Source organism: Cyanistes caeruleus, chromosome 17 (genome assembly GCF_971803275.1).
Source record: "Cyanistes caeruleus chromosome 17, bCyaCae1.hap1.1, whole genome shotgun sequence".
NCBI classification, from domain to species: Eukaryota; Metazoa; Chordata; class Aves; order Passeriformes; family Paridae; genus Cyanistes; species Cyanistes caeruleus.
The window spans coordinates 11,247,116-11,269,743 of NC_141717.1; the positions used below are offsets into that span (position 1 = coordinate 11,247,116).

Sequence of the window (22,628 nt, forward strand, 5' to 3'; positions counted from 1 at the left end):
CCAACAACCCCCTCCATAAAGCTTATTTCTCCATCCCAAGAACCAGCTAGCCTTTGTGTATGTGTGCACACATCACGTATTGTAGAGAAAATACCCAGAATCTGCACTGTATCACACACATATACACCAATAGTATATAAAATAACACACTCTGGGTGGGGCAGGTGGTTTAGAGGGTGTCCCAGCCCCCCGGGGCTCTGCCAGCACCAGCACCTTGTTTCCATCTGCTGCTTTTTAACCCCACCTCCCTCCCCTGCCCCAGCACCACACGGCCACGGCTCTGACATAATAATAATAATTTATTGGTTTGAATGACATTTAGTACCACAGTTGTCTTACCAGTGACAGAATGAATGCACACAGCCGATGAGATGCTCTCAGATACACAACCAACCTAAGAAACGCGTGGGACAGGTCCGTGGCTGGGGCTGGGCCTTCAGGGCACGCAGGAAATCTCATTTTTGGGTAAAAATCCAGCACCTGGTGTGCAGGTCCCAGCCCGCCCGCCCTGACTGCAGGAATTACAGTGCTCAACACCGCGCTGAAACTGAAACGTCACTTCAAGCAGCTTTTTTTTTTCATTTTTCCTTGCTTTTTTTTTTGCTTTTTTTTTGCTTTTTTTTTTTTTTTGGCAGGAAAAGAAAAATCAGTGAAAAAAGATTGAATTATTGGGGGAAAAGTGCAACCACCAAGTCTGGAGAAGGGATGTACCTGCTGGGAGTGAGCTGGGACAGGCTTTGATGGTGCCCACGAGCAAAACTGCAGATAAAGCTCAACCCCACAGCTGCATACCGGGCTCCTCAAATGGGGCAAAGCCCCCCAGACCACGGAACAAGGATGACCCAGGAGCCAAACACAGGCCTGGCCCCCAAAACTCTGCTCCTCCAGCATCACCTCATGGCTTGGTGTCTCCCTTGCAGCCCCCCTCCCTGCCCTTCGTTAACGTAACGAGGCTGATGATGCCCATTTCCTCTACTTCGAAATCCTATTTGACCCTCTCCAGGTACAGCATCACCACCAGTCCCCAGGGGATAATTTTCTTATCATTTACCCCGGCAGGCTCAGCTGTTTTGCACAGCACCACGTCCTGTGTTTCCAGGCTGTTTCCCATCCCACAGGGATGTCACCTCCTGGGGACTTGCAGCCCCCCTGGAAAGGGCTGGCAGCCATCTGAGTGTGGGGATGCTCAGCTCCAGCAGCCAGGGACCTGAGCATGGGGAAAAGTCCCAGCTGCCCCTGGGATGTGCCACCAACAGTCTCTGCCATCCTGGTGAAGCTGGGTGGGACACCCTTCCCAGCAGGTGTGGGGTGATGGGGTGGCAGGACCACCTGTCCCATCCCACAGAGCAGCCACAGAGATGAAGTTCAAGTTGGACCAGGATCTTCTCTGACATTCCACTGCCGCCCTTCCGACATGATCAAGTGAATGATGAGGGGAAAGGGAAGTATTATTATTGTTATTATTATTACTGTTATTATGAATTATTTTTAACATTTCAAATAAAACCACGTTGTGTTGTAAACAGAAGCTCACTCCTCAGGTCTGCCCAGCCAGTCCCAGCTAAGGTTTATGTTTGAAATGGGCTTCCACTGAAAAGAAAAAATAGAGAAAATCAAGTTAAAGCAGGGCAAGCACTGGCAGGTGCCGACAGCCTGACACAAAGTGGTCCTTCCCTGCTGCTCCTTGGCTTTAATTACCCCCATAACCCTTACAGCAGCATGGACAACACACCAGAGGCAATGAAGAGGGAAGCATACCACCCTCTTCCTCCTCCTCCTGCCAGGGTGAGCCCCTCTGTGGCCAAACAGCCTTTGCATCCCACCGGGCACAGAGGAGCCGCCTCGCACAGACCAGGAGGAGCGATGTCCTGCATCCCCAGTCCCTCCCCAGCCATCCCATCCTGCAGCCCTCAGCCAGGACAGGCATCCAGCCCTCCCCAGGGGACTCACCTGCGTATTCCTGAGGCAGCATGGGCCTGCTGATGACTTTCTGAAAGGTGGTGATCCACTCCAGCTGGTCATCCTCTGTCTCGCAGGCAAAGAGGAATTTCCGGTCCGGGGTGACGATGGTTATCCCGTGCTGCCAGTGGTTCCCCTGCGTGGATGGTGGGAGCCCTTCCAGCACCTTGTAGCTGTTTTCCTTGCTCCCAATAAAAACCTCCCCTCTTGCAAAGGCATCCTAGGAGACAGCAGAGCAGTCAGGCAGGGCTGAGCGTGAAGGGAGCTCTGCATCCCAGGCAGCCAGGACAGCCACAGCTCCAGCAGCACCACCCACAGCCCTGCTCCTCACCCAGGGGCACCCACAATACAGCACCAGCACCAGGGAGCCAAGCTCCAGATGCAGAATACATCATGGACAGGGGTCTTAAAGTGGTTTTGGTGTCTATGCACAGGGTTACTGCACACTGGACACCAGACAGAGCCACCACGCAGTGACGGTGTTGTGCCCCCTCGGCTCTCCCACCAGCCTGCCCTTCACTGCAGACCATGACTCTAATTATTACTGCTATTATTCTTATTAGTAGTAGCAGTAATATTGCAGATAATTCTCAACAGGCAGCCCAGGCATCTTCATCTTACCAGGGGATCTTTGAAATACATGAGCCGTCGGTCATCCATGGTGAACCATCGCTTCTTGAATCCCTCTGTTTGCTGAAGAGTCAAAAAACGCCAGATCAGCACAGCTTCTCTCTAACCACGCATGGCCCAGGAGTCCCAAAGCACTTGGAGGAGCCTGATGGGCTGGGGGAGCTGGGAACAGATGGCTTCTGAGCCATCATGAGCCACCACAGCCAGGGTTTGGGCCAGCTGTACCAGGAAGGGCCTTTGTGATGTAGATTTGGATTTTTTTAATGTTTGCTCAAAGGTGATGAAAGTGCATTAAACACAGAGTTATTCACAGAGTTATGGCTTTGCCTCTCTGGCAAGGTTGGTTTGGCCCAGCAGCAACCCCTTCTCAGGGCCATACAGAGCAAGACTCATGTTTGGAAGGACTGAAAAATGCTTCATATCCTACCTTTGGCCCCGTTTTCTCCATGTATCCTTCCTTCAGGTAGTTTCTAGAAAGCTTTGGCACCAGCTGCAAGAACAACAGCCAAAGAGGACAGAAAAGAGCAGTGTCAGATGGAGGGGACTGGGGGTTTCTGGCTGAGCTGGGCAGGGCTGGGGGTCCCTGGAAGGAAAATCCACACTGAGCTGGGCCCCAGCCCTGAGCCCACCCCATGGCTCTGCCTGACAGCTCCAGCCCTGCTCCTCCCCAGCGCTCAGAAGAGGAGGAAACACCTTGGAGCAGCTGCCCAGCACAGCCAGCAGCCTCCAGGAGAATCTCCCAAACTCCTCAGGGTGCAGGGCAGGCAGGGACAGATCCACCCTGCAGAACCACGGCTGGACCCCTCCCAGATATCTGGTAGAAGGCAGGAAATGCAATTAGATTTCAAAAGCTACAGGCAAGGAGGTAGCAGGGAGTAATCAACAAGCAGCACCACAGTGATGTTACCCCCAAGAGCAGCACACAGCCCTGGCTGACAGCACGTCAGAGCAGCCTCTGGAATTGCATTAGCCCAGGGTAACACAATTAGCAGCTCCAGCGCCCGGAAACCACAGGCATTTATAAGCCAGGCTGTGCTGACCTGCAGAGAACTCAGGCAGGGCACAGACATCCTTCTGCCCTCACCTTTCCTGCCTTCCAACCTCTGTTTTGGCTTTTGTTATTAGAGCAACAGCCTTTGAGCCCTGCTCAGGGCTCCTGCAGGTGAGGCAGTGCTGGAGTTCCTCCCCCAGCCCCTGGGAGTGCCTGGGCTCCACGGCTGGGTGTTGGGAGCAGGTGCTGCTCCTGGGCTCAGCATCCCACCACAAAAGCCTGGTAATTCAGCCTGGTAATTGCAGAATGCTCCGAAGGATGGAGCACTCCCCAAACCTTCCAGCTTGTTAACAGCATGCTAAGAATGAGTGAGAGGGGAAAAAAAAACCTCCAGCAAGCAATGCTGCAGGAACACTCACATCAGAGTCACTGGCTCCAGGGAATGCCACTTGTAGGTAATGGAAACGTGCTGCCCGGATGGCGTTGAACCAATCCACGATTTCCTGATCATGGAGAAGAAAAGCAGAGTGAGGAATGCAGCCTGCACACAAAATAACCTGATCCCGCTGCCTTTCATCTCTCCCATCACTCTGGCTCCAGTGACAGAGCACAGTGTAGCAGCAATCCTAAAAGCCATAGAATACAGCAAAGAGGTGAAGGATGTGAACACTCAGCTGCTGTTCTGGGCTGCCAGACGTGTACAGAGCTCTGCAGCTTCCAGTGAGCACCGAGGGCACAGAGGGGAGGATTTAAACATCTCAGAACTGGCAAAACCAGCCCCAAAAGAGCATTTCAAATACTGAGCTGACCCTATAAACACAGCTGGGCTGGTGCTGGCTGGTGCAACCTGCCCACCCACCCCTGTCCCCAGCCCCTCCAGCACCAGAGCAGCACCAGCATCCCACCCAAATTCCAGCAACACACTTCAATGTTTTGCTGAAAGAGTAGCTAAACATCTCTTCATTTTGTACCCCAGTCTATCAGCTGTGCCTGTGAGTCCTTTAGGGACAGCCACAGTGCTACTGAAGTCCAAGAAGCTCTGGCACTTCTCCCTTTTCTTGGCAAAAATCTCTCTCCATTCTTTTCCTCCTCCAAAATAATTGTTTTGTTTTTAAACTCATGTATTCATTTATCTCTGGCAAGACCCAACAGCTTGTGCTCTATGTCCCTGAAGGTTTTGCTGAGAAATGCCACATTAATTTTAAGTGTCCCACACAGGGAGCACTCAAACACTGCCTTGTGGTCTGAGACTGTGGGACCAGGGAAGGCGTGTTGGGAGGGAGATTAACTCCAGCCTAGAATGCTGAGCACAGGGAGAGGGATGCTGAGCACAGGGAGAGGGATGCTGAGCACAGGGAGAGGGATGCTGGGCACAGGGAGAGGGATGCTGGGCACAGGGAGAGGGATGCTAGGCACAGGGAGAGGGATGCTGAGCTGTCCTGCTGTCATTAATGCAGGTGATGCTTCACACATCACATCAGGGACATTCAATGAGCTCAACAATTCAATGAGTTCAATGAGCCAGACTTAATCCTAAAATAAACACTCAGCCCTTTCAGGTGAGGTCGATGTAGTGTAGAAAAGACCAGATCAAAGAAGTTTGCCTTCTCTAAGATTTAAATTTTTTAGTTTAGAAAGCTTTAGAAATGATCTGGGTAAGGAGGAAACTCATGTGAAAATTTCATGTGAAATTTTGAAATCTCAGTTTTAATTGGGGAGATCTAAAAAATTATCTAATATGGCAAATAGCCATTCCCAAAAATTAAAAACCTTTGCTTTGGTTTGTTAAGCTACTTCAAGTTTAAAGGAAAAAAACCCAAAACATAATAGGACATAGCCAAACAATGTTTTAGAAAACTCTGACCTACTTGTCTGAGGTTTTACTCATTTATCACTTGCTTTCCTACCCTAAGCAGCTAAGGTCACCCCAGATAGCAACACAAAGAGGATCAGTGAGAGGAATTCACTCCTAAAGTTAGTGATGACCAAACCAGGCTGGAGCTAATGAACAATAAGCTGTGATATTAAAATTCTGGTATCTTATATAGCCAGCAATTGGGTGGTTGTATACACATTTATTTCTTTATTTACCTGTGGGTTTTCTCTGTGATCATGATGTGAGGTATGGTTTCACCCTGCAGAAAAGCAGAAGCTGAAACCCTCACTGACTTCCAGCAGTAAATTGCTTTCTGGAGTATTGTTAATCCATTGCCACAAATGAGGTTTGACCAAATTCTTCCCTATGAGGGTGGGGAGGCCCTGGCACATGGTGCCCAAAGAAGCTGTGGCTGCCCCATCCCTGGGAGTGTCCAAGGCCAGGCTGGAAGGGGCTTGGAGCAGCCTGGGACAGGGGAAGGTGTCCCTGCTGGGGGCAGGGGTGGAATGAGAGGAACCACCAAACCATTCTGTGATTCCTTGAAATGTGAGAAGGAGCCTAAATGAGGTTCCACCACTTCAGACCAGGGAGAGGCAGCACCTCTGGGCTCCAGGAGGACACACTGGGGCTGCTGGGGGGTACAAGAGGAGACCACAGGTGAGTGCCAGGGCAGCCTCCAGCCCCAAAGGGCAGGAGTTTACTCCAAGGGGTTCATCTTCTTGCAGGCCTTGTGCAGCCAAGGAGACAGACCAAATTCAGGGAAGTTGAAAGAAACTGAGCAGGGTCACTATCAGATTTCATCAGAGCACATCCTGCCCCTGCGTGGGACCGCTCCTTCCAGCAGCCCCCAGCAGAAACCTCAGCAGCTGAAACACAAACCCCAAAGCCAGCACAGCTCTGACTGCATTCCTCAGCTTGGCCAAACAAACCACCAAAGCCCAGCAAACCACAGACACTGACACAGCAGTGGGATGCAACTTTCCCATGAAAGAGCTGCTGCTTACTGCTCTGGGTTAAGTTGCAGCAGGGAGGTGCCTGAGAGCAGCTCGAGTCACACTGTGCTGTGCTCAGGAAGCACCTGCTGACAGCACTGGGCATGGAGGGGAAGTTTGGGGGCAGCTCTGCTGGAGTAGCTCCCTGGAAACCACAAACAACCACCCATGGGCCCTGTGCTTCACACCTCCCTTCAGAGACACCTGAGCAAGGCGACTTATTGCAATACAAACATGAATATCTGCATTTTGTGAAGTATGAGATAGGCAGAACCACGACAGTTCCCCTGCTTCTCCTATATTCCAGTTTGCTTCCCCTTTTGCAAGTGTCTGGGCTGAGTCCCCTCATCTGCCAATGCTCCATCCACCCTGTCTCCTTCTCTGGCTACAGAGGAGCCTGCCTTGAAAAATCCTCTACTCCAAGATGCAAGAAATCCCCAATTCCTTCCATTTGCATCTGTTTATTAGAACAGAGTTTTCCACCCCTTGTGCTTGGAAGAACACGACAAACCCTCTCAAAGCTGGCTGTGCATCTTCCACCCTCCAAGTGAGCCCAGCTTGGTTAGAGCCTGGTGTGCCACAGGCTGGCTCTGAGCAGCACCAGCCCCCAGGACCACCCCCCAAACCTTCCACAGCCTCACCTTGCCATCTTCATGATAGACAAAGATGTTCCTTGTGCTATTGTCCTTCAAGTAAGTGATCTGCAGTCCGTGTGGGTTCCCGATTTTTGCAGGCTGGAAAGTCGCATTTAGGTGTTCGATCTTCATAATTGCTTTGGGTTCTTTTGCCTGGAAAACACAGCTGAGTGAGCAAAGCCCTAAGAAGTGGCTTTCAAACCAGAAAGCAGCTCACTTGGTCAGAAAAAAGGCCTGTTTTGTTTGAGGCCATTAGCTAGAAACACATGGATCCCAGCCCACAAAACTACCTGGTGATGAGACATCTGAGACCCTGCTCGGGTGTCAATGAGTGCTTCCTGCCAGCCTGGAAAAATGCTCTGTTCTTCTGCAAAATTCAGCAGGGATACAAAAAAAGGCAGACTAAAGTCTCTCCATGTGGTGGAGGAGCAGAGCAAACCCCACTAAGAGAGGGTGAGCTGAGCCTGGTGCTCTTCTCCAGGAGCAACTGGGGATTCAGTGCTTATGGAAATTGTATAAATAAAGTGATGCCCTGGGAATTATGTGTTCCAGGATGCTCTCACAGCTGTGATCCCACCTGCACACAGCAAGCCCAGGTACTCACATCATTTTTGTTGAAGTACTTCAGAGCACCTTCCCTCTCTGACAACACGAATTTTCGGCTTAAGAATTGCCCATTGTCGCGTCCTCTCTTCCACAGAAATCCTTCTCGGTACCCTGCAGCAGAAAGGAGTGACTGAGAACCAGGGATAAAGTACTGTATTTAAAAGAGATTTGAGATAAAGAACTACAGCTTCAGAACTAAGCAAACCAAGTGTGGCTGTTCTGCTGAGGACATGAATGAAATGGGCCTTCTCCTTCAGATCTGCCCTTCTCACTCTGCTCTGGTTCTGTTCCAACAGCTTGTGCTTCAGACATCTCCACTCTGACACCCAGGGGGTGACTGCCTGCAGGGACCCCTCGTGCAGTGCTGCAGCTCAGCCCTGGGTGAGCCAGCACAGCAGAGGGTGTCCCTCTGTCCCTCTGAGACCCAGCAGTGCTGCAGCTCAGCCCTGGGTGAGCCAGCACAGCAGAGGGTGTCCCTCTGTCCCTCTGAGACCCAGCAGTGCTGCAGCTCAGCCCTGGGTGAGCCAGCACAGCAGAGGGTGTCCCTCTGTCCCTCTGAGATCCAGCAGTGCTGCAGCTCAGCCCTGGGTGAGCCAGCACAGCAGAGGGTGTCCCTCTGTCCCTCTGAGACCCAGCAGCCCCCGCTGCCTGCATCCCACAAACCCAGCTTGCTGCTGCCCCGAGATGCAGACAGGATTTGTCATCCCACAGCCAGCACTGAGGGATAACACCACTGTCCTTCTATTCCTTCCAGCTCTGAGCCCTCTCCATCCCTCCTGTGCAGGAGTGCTCCAGCCCACTGGAGCCTCATGGCCCATGTGCACCAGTCTAGTATCCCAGGGGACCAACACTGGATACATCAGGGGCTAGTTTAAAAAAAAAGCTATTTTTTTTTCTCTAGTCCACCCATCCAGCTTGGAAGAATCTTCTCCAAAATCAGGATCAGACCCAGCTCGTTCAGTCCATCAATTCAACCCTACCCCACTATGGGCTGGCTAGGAGCTTCCCTAGCAAAAACCCCTTTAGAGGACACTGGCAGTGTCAGAAAGAGAAGAACCCACAGGAAGCAGGATTACCCCAAGTCTGAGCAAGGGGAAGCAGCCAAGGAAGCAACCAAAGCCCAGCCAAGGGCAGCTGCATCCATCAGCAGAGCAGGAACAGCCCAGGCTGCTGTGCAGAACTGCTGGGGAACCACAGCTCTGCCTGATGCAGAGGCAGGCTCTGCTCCCTGCTCCATCAGCAAACCCCTCTGTACCCTGTGGCAGGCTGCACACCATGGAGCTCACAGGAATAAGGTGTCTGTGGCAGGGGACAGGCAGGCAGGAGGTGGTGCCAGCTGATCCATGCCTAACACGGCAGGTTTAACGTGAGGCAGAGATGGTGCTGGGGCTCTGACTGCTCCCCTGAATGGCAACACGTGAGCTCCTCCTCAGAGTGTGAGGTTTGGGAACCAAGGACAAGTGGCTTCTGTTCCTGAAAGGTGCTGGGTTTTAATGCCAAGCCAGTTGGAGCAGCAGGAGAATACTTCAGAAGCTGTTGCTATTGATTCCACTGAACAGCAGAGAGGCCTTCAGAGCCTCTCTGTGCCTGGCATTTGGGGAACACTGATGTCTTGTAGGAAAGGACATCAAACAACAGGAGAGTGGTATCTCCAAACAGAAATGTGGGGTGATGCCAGAGTAAAGCCCATCTTTTCCTTCAGAAATCACCACCTGGGCTTCGTGTGGTTCAGCAGAGCACACAGAACACACAGAGCTCAGCTCGTGGTGGCCCCACCTTGGGGCAGCTCCTGCCTGTGGATCTCATCCATTCACTCATCCATTCCAAACACAGGATTAGTGAAGGATGCCGCAGGCATTCCTGAGTACACTTGCTCCCCTCCACAGCAGAGATTTTTTAGCATTTAAGGGATGTAGAATAAAATCACTCTGTCTCCCCAGGGATGATCTCAGATCATTGCTAACCCTGGCAGATGTGCCCCATCATCTGTGTATGAAAAGAGGGAAGCCCAGAGAGGTTTGCTGAGCTGTCCAGGACAAGGATGTGAGCCAGGGTCAAAGTCAGCCAGTTTTCCCTGCCCTCTTACATTGGACATTTAATTTTGATGTTCTCTTTCCAACTTCTTGTGTCAAAACACAGGGTTCAAATTCTGCTTCAAGGAAGAATTACAAAAGCCCAACACAACCAAGTGTTATCCCATTCTGTGGCTCACATGTTGGCTCTTCCCCAGCCAATCACTTCAGCAAAAGAGCTCCTGGCTGCTCAGACAAAGCCAGCTGCTGATTTCAGTGTACTTTACAGTGTACAGGTTTTTGCTTGCTTCTTTTCTTTTTCTTTCCTTCAGGGCTGCATCCTCAGGAGCTGTTCCTCTGCTCTGCCCAAACCTGAACCCCTGTCAACACCCATGAGTGCAAACCACAGTGAATGGCACTTGAACCCAACCTGAACCCACACAGGCTCCCCAGGCAAACTGTGTGTCAGCAAGACGTGTCCTCAAAGCCCTGACCTGAAGGGTTGTGAGAGCAGCCAGAGAAGGTGCTGAGAAACAAAACTGCAGGAGGCTGAACAGGGAACAGATCTCACACTGGAGGGCATTGGAGGCAAAATAAACCCTCTCTTCCTTGTCTCATGTGCTGCACTATCTTAGCAACAGCACCTGGTCACATTCTGATCTTCAGGGGTGCTGAGGCCTTGGCACAAGATTCCCAGAGCAGCTCTGGCTGCTTCCCTGGGGGTGTCCAAGGCCAGGTGGGACAGGGCTTGGAGCAACCTGGGATAGTGGAAGGTGTCCCTGCCATGGCAGGGTGAAATGAGATGATCTTTAATGTCCTTTCCAACCCAAACCATTCTGTGGCTCTGTGAGGGCTGCTCTGCTCAGGTGGAAGCTGAATGACCACAAGCCCTACAACACCTGCTGACCACTGGTGTTGGGCACACAGCATCGTGTCACCAAGTTTGCTTCCTCTCCCAAACACAGGACAAGGGATGCAACCACCTGCCACCATCCCAGTGATCACCAGCACCTAACCACGAGTGTAGAAAGCACTGCTTGGGGAAAAGCTGCTGAAGAAATACCACTAGCATTGCTAGCACTGCTGCTGTCACATTTCCTGCATCACTTCTGCCACCTGCCAAGGAGTAAGCTTAATTGCTTTTGCAGGCTGCTCTGCACAAACCTGTGACACCTGCAAAAGCCCCTCCAAGCAGTTGTGTCAGTCAGCCAGCAAATGGCACATGATACAATCACAGCACCCAGGTATTTCTGAGCTGTTACATGGCTTCCAAGGCAAAATGAGGAACTGTCACTTCTACACCCACTTCATCCCCACAGCTAAAACTCTGGGGGCAAGGAAAACAGGGTCACCAGGCTGGCTGACTGAAAAGAAGATTGTGCTTGGCCTTGTGCCAGCTCAGGTGGGCTGGTGGCTGCAGCTCCTTCAGGCACATAAAACTGGCAGCACCCATCGGGAGCTCCAGTGTCCCCAGCCTGGCCCTGCCTGAGAGGCTGCAGAGGAAGCAAGGGAGAGGATTTTATGTCAAGAACATCTGTTGTAGCCACCATCTTTCCATCTGACTTCTACCAGCATTTGGTTCAAGTTCCCTGTTTTAAAGAAGAGGGATATTGCTACTTCCCCACCTCAGAAAGCTGTCACAGAGCTTAGTTAATAATGGGAGTTTGGTCTCTGAGAACGTGGATTACAGGAAGTACCCAAAATCACTTGTCCAGTTTTACTCTTTGTTCTCAGAGAAGAAAAATCCCTCCTGCAAGGAGAGCAATCAGATCCACTGGCTTGCAAAAACCAACATGCATGGACTTTGCTTCTGTCATCCTAAGTAAGGCATTATAAACTGGGAATTAAAGCCACATCTGATCTTTGGTGTCTTGGCTCCTTATGTCACAGTTTCAGAACTGCTTGTTCCCATGATGTTTCTAGGGCTGTGGTAAAACCAGGTCCAGGCTTTTGGAAGGAACCTGAGTGCATCCAACACCACACAAATGCACCACTGTGTAGTTTCTTGCCTCCTTGCCTCACTGCAAGACAAAGCATGGGGGCTGAATGTGGGAAAAAAATGTACTTGTGCATGTAATCCAAGAGAATCACGTTTTCCTAGAGTTCAGCCAGGGCACCTCCTCCTACAGAAGCCATTTTTCCTTCCTCTCAGTGGTTAAAGTGCATTGACCCCAATTCAGAGCTTTGGAGAGGATTCAAATGCAGCTCCCTCACTTTGCTGCTAAAATTGCAGGGTGCACATGGCCACTCCTCTGTGTGTCAAAGCTGAGCACTCTGCTCTATTAGCACTGCAAGGTGTTAATTAGGGCAGGACAGGGGATAGGCACTGCCTGGACATGGTGTACCCACCTTTTCTGAGAGGTTAAGGAACTTCATAATTATCTGGAGCAGCTGGGAGGTCACTGCTTGGTGCACCTAACGCAAGGTGGGTGCCTGGCTCACACTCTCAGGGTGAGAGGGGAATGATCTCTCTCCACCTCCCTAAAGACAACCTTTTCTCCCCATTTAGGACACCACATCCTCTTCACATCTCATCCAGCCAGGCCAAAGAGCCCAAGAACATCACCCTGACACCCACACCATTTCCTCACACACATTTCCTCACACACGTTTTAGAGACGCAAAATTTCCCAGCTCCTAACCAATCAGTCCTCTCTTAACGAGCACTTCGCTTCCAAATTACCTTTCCTGAAGGCCATTCTGCAGAGAAGGGTTTCCTGTTGTCATCCAGTCTGCCTCTGCTGCCTTCCAGGAGCTCATAAAACAATTATTGTCCCACTGCATTGTCCCCTCAGCTATGGATGCAAGCGGCTGATGAGATTGATTACTTCCACAATACCCAATTAACCCACTCACTCTGCAAACGATTGACTTAATCAAAGGCAATTAGTGCTTGAATGGCTAGAGCAGACAGAAAGCCAGGATTTAGTGGATGATTCAGATGACATTGTACAGATATCTCCTTGGCCTTCTAAGGGAAAACATCTTCACTAGTGCTCAGCTCAGAGCTGGAAGTAGATGAAACCTCAGGTCGGTGCTGTGGGGTGGCACAGAAGACACGAGGGAGTAGGAACACACACTTCCCTTTACTGACAGAAGGGGAACTTGCAATGACTGATGTTCCCTTTTTCCTGCTTTTTCTGCTCTTGCAGGGCCTGGAGCACCGAGCAGCTGACCAGACCTCAATGTCCAAGAGGGTCCTGGAAAGGTCACTTGCCTCTGATAGATCCAGCTCTCTGAGCAAAGCCAACGCTGTTCTACAAAACCACCTTCAATATTGATTTCTTCCACAGCAACTTCTCCCACAATTTAAAAAAAAAAACCAAAATGAAAACCACTCCAAAAGACTCAGTTTGGAGGCAGGACCACATCTCTGTAGAAATACAGGTGTCAGTGTCCTCAGGGACTGATTTATCTCTAGACAAATCACCCCAAACTGGCACAGCAGAGACCAGACAAAGCCTCACCACAGGAAGGTCAAGAGCAAACCCATGACACCAAGCAGAGGACAGAGATCATTTTAGATCATGTAAGGAACAACTTCAAGGCTGAAGCTACACATGGAAAACCAATTCTCCAGATCACTGCAGAAAGATATTGTCATCTTGCTTCATCCTGATTTTGTAGTGGAAAAGGATGCTCCCCAGCTGGGATCAACATGGAAAATGGAGCCAAATGCACCATCTCTATGGAAGGGTCACAGGGCTGGGCTTAACTACACATCAGACCCTGAAGCTGACAGAGAGGAGATGAGGTCTGTCCCACCCTCACAGGCACATGGAATTTAAATGCAAGGTCCATCCCTGGGTTTCCAGTCCCACTTAATTGTGAATACACTTGCCTTGGTGTCTCACAGCCGAAAATCCAAACTGCTTCTAAGCAAAGCCCCAGTAATAAAGCTGAAATCCATTAAGCCTGTGATGTTTGCCACTATTTAAATCTGATTAAAATTGTACATGACACCACTAAGCCAAACAGTCAGAAAACACTCCTGTCAAGTCTGATGTTTCTCCACTTAATCCAGACCCCCCTTCTTTCACCGGGTTGTCAGCTGAAAGGAGCCATAACAAGAGATCATGTACCTAATCCAGCTTCCTAAGCTGTTTTTAACTGGTTTCTTTAATCACATGTTATGATTCCCTGCGGAGCAGCTCTCAGGTGACATTAGCACAGTCACTCATACTCCAGGGGGATCTCAGGTGGGATCACCTTGCTCCTTGTGGCCCTGGAGTGCAGCAGGAATGAGACACACACAGGAGCCTCTGCAGAGCCTGGGAAGCCACCAGTGGGATAAACAATGGGGAATCACAGCAGCAGGGGGTGACAGCCACAGGTGAGCAGCTGCAGGGTAAGATAGTGCAAAGGACTCTCATCAGAGAAGCAGCTTCTTTTGGTAGAGTGATATTGATCTCCCAGTGAGCACTCACCTCTGAAAATGCTGTGTGGGAACAAGTATCAGGCAAAAACACCAAATTATACAATTCCCAAGTCCTCACCTGATACTGCAGGCATATCAGGTTTGATAAAGAAGGCAGCCACATCCTCCCTTTTATCAGTTTATCTTATAATTGACCATCAATACAGTACAACTTCCGTGGTAACTTAATTATTGAGCAAGTGTTTACATATTAAAGATAAGACCACAGCTGGCTGCTGCAAGCACAATTTGATTCTATCTGCTGGGTGATGTTAGAGCCCCTTGCTACAGAAAATGTCTTTACTGGAAGCCTTGCAGTTACATTGCTGAGAATTGAATGTGGAATCTAATTTTACTTGGAAATCAAATGCTTCCTCTTCCAGTGGCATCCCCGCAACACCCACCTGGGAGCCGCTGGCTGCTTGGAGAGAAAAATCCTGTTACAGGTAAATAACCTTCAGGTTTCGATCTTTTGAAGCCAGTCTTTCATAATAAAAGGCAGATGAAAGCTGGGAGGTTCCCAGTGTGATGTTCATCCCATTTACCAGCACTGAGTGCACTCAAAGCCTGATTTAGCTGGAAAGCCGGGGGAGAAAATGTTTAAGGGCAGGCACGCGGTACTAACTCACAATAACATCCTGCAGCAGCTCACTTCAGGAGCTGGATTCTGAGAGCCAAACCACAGGGCAAGGATCCTCCTTGGGCAAGAAATAAACACTCCAAAAAATGCTTGCTGCAGCCACTGAGTTACTGCACAGGAGGATGTGTGCAGCCTCCCCTCCCCGCACCTGGAGGAGCTGCTGCCATCCCACACCATCATCACCCCTGCCCAGGGATGCCCACACACAGCTGGTCCTGCCTGGACCTCTGCAAGGCAAGGGAGAGCCCACAAGGAACTGCACTGGCTCATGCAGAAAGCAAAAAGGTGAGACAGTGAAAGGGGACAGGGAACCTTGACACCCTCCTCATGCACCACAGTGGGATTCACCAACCTACAGTGCTGAGGCTCCAGCTCAAAACAGCTCCAGAGCACCAGGAGCCACCTGAAGGTCTGGATTTTACACAGGCATCCTCAAACCACACCTAGGGGATCAGGCTAAAATGGCCTCTAAGCCTGAAGAGCTCTTGATGGATCTCTTCCCCACACCAATAAATAAAACCTCAGCCTAGGCAGCTGCTCACACAGATCAATCCAAGCAAGGATGAGATTTAAACCTCCAACAGAGCTGTAGAGAAGCCAGAGAGAAGTTCACCACAGACTTTGGATGGGTTTAGGACCCTGTGTTCTAGGGCATCCTGGAATAAAGCATTCCCCAATAGGCAGCATTTCCATACAATCATAAATCATGGAAAGCCATTCTCACATGCACAGAGCACTCCTCCTTTTCTGCTTTGAAGAGAAATCCAAATGGCTTTGAGCAGATTGAGTGCTGCTATTGGCTCCTGGATGTCTTTTATTGAGTGTCCAATGCATTTACAGTGAAAACTTCATACAGGAAAGGAGAATTTTTTAATTTAGGACTCATTTTTGCCCTGGCTGCTGGTGTTCCAGCTGTCCCAGGAATCAGCTGGTACACGATGCTCTGGCAGCTGTGCTATCAAGGGAGGAGCATTTGGCAGCACAGCCACAACCTCCAGGTTGCACAAGGACATTTGCACACCTTGATTTTTCTAGAATTACCTCCCATTCCCTGGAGCAGCATAATGCCACTTAATGAACTCCTGGAATTATATAAATCAAGGCTAAATTCTGTCCCAAAAAAATCACTGACCAAAATTCCCACTGACTAGGCTAGGCTAAAATTTTCTTTCACCCTCTGCAATGCATGAAAGTTTGAAATTCACTCCCTGCTGAGCAGCCTCGTTGTCTTTTAGGTATTTTGGGGATATGCTGTTAGTTACTGCCATGCCACATGTCCCTCAGGGGCTGCCCTGGTTATGAAACTGGAGGTGGCTGCTGCATCTGCACCTCAACAGCAGCAGCATTTGTAAAACCAGTCCCATTTAGCCAGCTGGGGAGGCAGCTCCCTGTCCCATTTCAGTGCAAGCATCCCAGAACTGGGGTGTGCACAACTCCTCTACTGCAGCCTTCCTGCTGCAGCAGAGATTTCAAGGTGAAAACTCGGGTGAACTCACTCTAGGAGGAAAATGCAGGTGGATGTGGGCTGGTGCTGGCAAGAAAGAAGCACCAGCAAATGCTCTGGTTCAGAGTTGAGGCTGATCTAACTCAGCTACATCTCTGGCAAACTCCAGAAAAAGACATGACCTCACCCTGGAGATTGTTCTTTATCTGGTGAGAGACAGAAACCAGCCGACCCTGCGCAGGTCTCCAAAGTAAAATGGATCTTTCTTTAGTAGAAATTTAATTAAGCTACCATGAGTTGCCATGAAAACAGCCTTTCCCATGTTCTTTGTTATCCTACTGCTTCCTAGTCACTCCCTTCTCATTAGTGGAAGAAAGATGCCCCAGCTTTTTGGTCCTGTGTCATTACTCAGGGAATGTGAATGTGCACAATGTAAAATCACTGAGAAACACCAGACCTGGAGCACCAAGAACTACCCTCATAAAGCATGGAAAATACAAAGGGATGGTTCTCCTATTCATTCCTTAAACATTTATCATGCAAGACATGGAGAACAAAGCTTTGTACTTCTTTTCAGCTGCCTCAAATTGATATAGGTCCATTTATTGACTGCAAAATCTCAAGGTTACAGGAACAGACAGCCTGAGCAATATCAAGATACACTAATTCAAGCTGGTTGACCTCAAAGAGGGAAAGCTCAAGGACAGGAGTGAGTCATGATAATTTTAGTCGGGGTGTTTCACACATTTATTGACCTTATAGTCTATCCTCACCAGCTGGACTGACTCTCCTGGGAGCAACTCAGGGCAACCCCAGGGAGCATCCAGAGCACACCCCAAAACACAGGCAGCACGTTCAGCTGCCACAGGCTGGAGGGGCTCAGACCACCTCACCCATGAGAAACTGCACTGGTTCAGCAAATTCAACCAACCTCCAACTGACCACAAATTCAATGCTTTTGTTTTGAGTTGATAAATGTAAATATTTCTGTTAAAGGATGACACAAAATGAAACATTTCTTAGGTGTGCTTTTTTGAGAGGGGGAAAAAAGCCCCTAACGAAATATTTTGCACGAAGTCCTTAGATGGAGAACAAAAAAAATAAAAGGACCAACCCCCAACTATTTAAAATTTCATGGGACAGCCCTTACCCCTCTCAGCAAGGCTCCCACCCACGCTGCTCTGCTTCCCCTGCATCGAGCATCGCTCCTGCCTTTCTCCTTGCACGAGAGCTGCTGCTCCTTGGCTAATTATAGAAGCTTGGATCAGAGCTATGCTGAAGGCAGCTTGACAGAACCAGCTGTTAAAATTACAGCTGGATCCTAAACTAGCTGTGAGCATCCAGCTTTAGCTCGCAGTGGTGCTACCCCCCTTCCCAGGGCCAGCTGCCAATGCCTTGCTTGGCCAGCTGCTCCTCCTCCCCTAAGTTCAGACCCACAGGTTCTCACCTGCAAGTTTTGGCTGCCTAAATGCTTTTGTGCTTTAAGGGAGTTGAAGACATCAGAGTATTTCTCTTTGCTAGATGTTTTTCTTCCTGCAGCAGCTATCTGTAAGATCCATCACCGCCCCATCACTTTGTCACTGCAATGTTCATGGATTTCCTGGAAAGCATAACAGCAGTCGCTGGCCTCTTGCCATAGCTCAGAGAGATAGAAAAAATAAAACTGCACCAAATTTAACTCTAAAAGACAAGCTTTTGCATTTGGAGCCCTCTCCTTTGCCTTCTGGTGGCGACTTTGTGCCGTGTCTCCACATCAAGGCTGGGAAGTGGTGCAGCATCTTCCCTTGATTCCCACAGAGGCCCTAGGAGGCGGCAGTGCTCCTTCAGAGGGGTACCCAGTCTGCATCAGCACTTCCAAACAGCTCCTGAAAGGCACTGAAAGGCTTCTGCAGCTCCTGGTCATATGATGCCAGTCCTGTGGAAATGTCAGCGCATCCCGGCATGGGAGCGATGGCACGCGCGGGTCCCTGTCAGCCCCGCTCCCCTCGCACAAGGGAAAACAAGAGTAAGTACAAACCATGCTGTGATCTCCCCTTGCACCCTCCTCCTGAGTTTAGTTTGTTAAACAGCCCTTTGATGTGCCTTGTCTTTACTGCAGCAAAGTCCTGTTTGATGTTTACACCCATTTGCATTGTGAGTTCCGACAGGGACGAGGCTGGGAGCCAGCACAGGAGAAACCTTCCCTCCTCAGCCTGCCCAAACCCACTGGGGATGCTGCAGTGGGTGCTGTCAGTCTGCCTGGGGTTAGGTCTGCTGCTGGTTTCTCAAGTGGATATTTTCAAATGGATCCATTTCCTTCCAAGGCAATTTGGTTCAATATTTGCTCTCTCACTGTGTGAGTTTTTGCTTTGCTCTGGGTGAGGCTGCAGAGAGCAGAAGTGACCTGCAAAGCCTCTCCCCCATCCACTTCCCATGGTAGCAGTGCCAGGGCACAACAAGGCAGAAGAAGAAGACATTTGTTTCAAAGCAATGACTGCATTTCCCTCAAACCTCCAAGGAGAGGATGGGGAAAGGTTTCTTGGAAGAAGCCCTGACAGGGAGTTGTGTAATGTTAAATGCATAAAGGATTATGCTGGGGAGACATGAAAAGGAGACAGAGCATCAGCGATGGGTCCCATCTGCTTCAGCTGAACATACTTTCCTCTAGACTTTCCTCCTTCAACCATTTCAATCTTTCTCCAGAGCCTTTCATCTTAAACTCTTCCTCCCTATTAGACAAAAGGTTTTGGGGAAAAAAAAAAAACCAAGAAGGCAGGCATTAATTCTCCTTCTTTGTACCCAAAATCCACAGCACAAGTGCCAAGGCACGGATGCCAGATGTCACAACCCCCACTGGGGCCATGCCCTGCTCCTGGGGCTGCAAACGTCACACCTGACACATGTGAGGGGCAGGGGGGCTCAGAGCCACCCAGAGGGGCTTCACCTTCACCAGAGGGCGTGGGGAGGGGGAGCAGCTCCCCCAGCCTGGCTGCAGCGTGGCTCACGTCCCGGCCGGCGCTGATGTCAGCGCTGGGGAACAGAAGCCTCTCTGTGCCTCGGCAGCAGGAGAAGGAGGTTTGGTGCCAGGCAAGGTTGCTCGCTGGAGGGATGCTCCTGCTTTAACCCACTCCTGACAGCAGCACATCAGCCTCCAGTCACCTTGGTGCTGCCAGGGTTTGCAACATCAGGCACTCACACCCCTGCCCTCTGATGGAAACCTCTGGACAGGGGCTGCTTTTTGGGGGCATCAGAGCACCAGATGCAACAAATTCTCTGTTGCGAACAACAAAATACTCTTGAGTACCCTTGAAATGCTAAAATGCTCCTTTGGAAAGCCAACAGTGGAAGCTGCATCCTTTTTGGAGAGGGGTAGAGCCCCGCTGCCTCTTAGCCTGACATCCTGCATTGCTCCCTGCCATGCTCCCCACTGCTCCAACGACCACAAAGAGAAGCATCAGCAGAACCTGCACAGCACCAAGCTCATGGCAGGCTGCAAAACTCAGCCAAGAAGCCAAATTCCCTGATACAACCCCAGGCTGGCTGTGATGTCAAATCACTTCATGCTCTGGGACACTGAGGCAGGGCAGAGGTCCATGCCAAAGAGATGCAGCATCCCTGTGCCCTGGGTTCCTCATCCAGCCACAAATCCAGCCTGTCCAGAGATCAGTCCCACCTTCAGCTGCCCTGGGTGCATCAGAGCCAAGCACAGGAGCTGCTCCTGGTGTCAGCTGGGAAGAGTGAAATGCAGCCAGGCTGTGGGAGCCTGCAGCCAAGCCCTTACAGACGAGGGCAGGACTGAGCACAGAGGTTTGTAACACAGTTCTGCTGAAACCCAGTCAGAGCCAAACCTGGTGCTTGGGTTCAGCCAAATACCAGGATCAGTTGCTGGGAATTTACTGGAAATGGTGATTTAGCAGAAGGCACCACTGATGCAATCCTAGCATGCACACCAAGCACCAGCACGCACTGCAGGGAGCTGGTGCCACGACTCCCTACCACAAAGCATCTCCCTCTCCATGCCCAAATCTCTGCTTTGCAAAAGCCAACATGAATTCTCAACAAAATACCAGGCTATCCTGATTTTCACTGCTTTTAACCTATACTGCTAATTACTTCTTGATTTTCATCTCTAGGTCTATGAGGAATCTTCTTAGAGGGATTGGAAAGAGAGGCTAAGGCAGCACAAAAAAGCATCCCACAGTGAGGGATGCTCCACAGATCCTGTGACAGCCGCATCTTCCTGACACACACGCTGCCCTGAATCACAAAAACAAGAGCTTCCCATCAGTGAGGGGCAGAGCAGAAAATTATGGAGCTTCTCTCAAAGCCCTGCTCTAATATTTGAGCCTTTCAAGCATCAGAAAAGAATTTAATCCACTTTACAACTAGCATCAGATAACAGTGACATTAAAAAGCAGTCAGAACCAAGCAGCAACTTCTTTTTGAGGCTATTAAGTAGAAATAAATTAACTTATTTCTTTCTGTTGAAAATTCCTCTCTACAGGCTAAGATCAAGGCCAGCTAAAGCTTTTGACAGCTGTTTGCCCATCAGCCACATCTGCATTGAGGTTAAATAAAGATTTACAGTCACAGAAACTTCTGAAAAACTCAGACCTTTGGATTAAGATGCAGCCAGTATTTTCAGAAGTTCAACTCACAAAATGTTAGAAGAGCCAATTATAATTAGGCTTTTTCTACATTTCTATATATGGTGTAAATCAGGAGGCAAGCCACTGGCATTACAGGAAACATGCCAGCAAAAAAAAAGCAGAATGAGGGGAAAATAAACTCTTTATTTGCACGATACTATTCACTTTACAGACACATAATGCAGCCAGGGCTTTAAAGGCCCTTTATAAATTTGCAGCATTATGTGGCACTAGAGCTTTTACTGTGGTGTTCAGAGTCTAATGTGACCTGGTGTTCACACAGTGGCATTTCAAACCCCCTGGCCTCAGCAGAAACACCTCCATGGTCACGGCTCGGGGCTGGGCACACGAGCACAACCATCACACCTGCTCTGCAAGATTCTGCTGCTTCCAGCTCCCAGCAGGAGCAGGGAATGGAAACTGATTTTGTCTAACAGGGCACTCATGGCCTGTTTACAAACTGGTGATGTGAACTGGAGGATGCTCTGGCCACGGACACTCGGACATTCGGACGCTGCCCTGGGCTGGTGCCGCAGCCCCTCAAACAAAGGGCAGGCTCCAATCCCACACCAAAGGCTATTTTTAGCATGAGGAGATGTTGTAAAGCTCCTAAGAAACTGGGGGAAGGGAGAAAAGGTTTAAGGAAAAAAAATCCCCAAACGATGCTGGAGTACTTGTGTCCCTTGTCAGGTCAGAGAAGTGAGGCACAAGCCCTGCCCTCATCCTGGCAGCCACAGCATGGACAAGGTGGAGGATTATTTCACACACACCCAGCCCAAAGCAGACAGTGGTACCCAGCTCCCAGAGGCTGTAGGATGCTCCTGCACACCCCAGGGCTCCCAGGCAGGTGACCTTGCTCTGCAGCACTGTGCTCTCCTGCAGCACACACTGCCTGGACAAAGCCCAGCGAGATGCTGCTGATAACCCTTGACATGGTGGTTTTATCTCGTGGTTTCTCTTACTGCTCCTGCGAGCTGTTTCCTAAGGAACCAAAGCTGCTGTGAGCATTGCTCATCCATCTCTCCCTCTGGCTTCTCAGCATCCTGGATAATTTCAGCCAGATGTGGCTCCCCGTAGTTGCTGTTCTCTCTCTCTCACATAAAAAGCAACGGGGTAATTTACACACTTAAAAACCATCCTCATGAACCACCCTTGTGGTGGGGCACTGCCCCTCCTTCTGTGAGGGGCTGGCATCTCCCTGCCCTCACCTTACCCCCAGCCACACACCCCACCCTGCTCTGTGTTAGCACAGCATTACCCTGACCATGCTCACACCTTCACCTGGGAAAAGCCAGGAGAGCTGCCCTGGAGTCAGTGGAAATACAAAGAGGAACATCAGCCAAGGATGTGGGCTGCACTAGGGGAAAAAACAACAGGGAATTAAATCTTCCTGCTGGTCTGCATGAGAGAAGCTGAGATGGCAGCTGGCTACCATCCTGACCATACACATGAGCTGGCTCAAATCCTTCCCAGTGCTAAAAGCAGCTCTTGATTTAGCTGACAACACTTTAGCAATAGAGTTTTATTTTAACTCTTTTATTTAAGATGCAGGTCTGGTGTCTTGTCAGCAGTTAAAGGATGCTGCAGGGAGGACCTGTGGTGCTTCTCCCCACTTGCAAGGAGCTGGTTTCACACAGCTGTGTCTCACCCTTACCAAGTCACTCCCACAGGGTTTCTCCCTACCCACGGGGGTGATGCTCTGACCACGGAGCAGGTCCAGTGGGATGGAGCAGTGTTCCACATAAAGACTTTCAGACAGCATAAACCAGCACAAGAAATAGGGAAAAAAACCCAACAA

The 22,628-nt window shown here is 50.0% G+C and overlaps 1 protein-coding gene and 2 long non-coding RNA genes across 3 annotated transcripts in view; 1 reads left to right on the forward strand and 2 right to left on the reverse strand.

The window, feature by feature from the left end:
* Positions 1-281: 281 nt before the first annotated feature.
* ADAP1 (ArfGAP with dual PH domains 1) overlaps positions 282-22,628 on the reverse strand; it is a 48,381-nt gene continuing 26,034 nt past the window's right edge. Inside the window, exons 5-11 of the mRNA XM_086853840.1 lie at positions 7,688-7,800; positions 7,090-7,236; positions 4,000-4,083; positions 3,017-3,079; positions 2,581-2,652; positions 1,951-2,179; positions 282-1,590 (exon numbers count right to left, since the gene is read on the reverse strand). Coding sequence (XP_086709966.1) covers positions 1,562-1,590; positions 1,951-2,179; positions 2,581-2,652; positions 3,017-3,079; positions 4,000-4,083; positions 7,090-7,236; positions 7,688-7,800 — 737 coding nt within the window. The 3' untranslated portion in view covers positions 282-1,561. The remainder of the gene's footprint in view (positions 1,591-1,950; positions 2,180-2,580; positions 2,653-3,016; positions 3,080-3,999; positions 4,084-7,089; positions 7,237-7,687; positions 7,801-22,628) is intronic.
* On the forward strand, positions 12,610-14,371 carry LOC111936064 (uncharacterized). Its single transcript, XR_015277217.1, has 3 exons — positions 12,610-12,731; positions 12,854-12,909; positions 12,995-14,371. It is a non-coding gene; the product is annotated as an uncharacterized LOC111936064 (long non-coding RNA).
* LOC111936065 (uncharacterized) lies at positions 17,717-19,153 on the reverse strand. The gene is made up of 3 exons (XR_002868018.2): positions 19,075-19,153; positions 18,840-18,910; positions 17,717-17,802 (listed from the first exon to the last, which is right to left on the reverse strand). It is a non-coding gene; the product is annotated as an uncharacterized LOC111936065 (long non-coding RNA).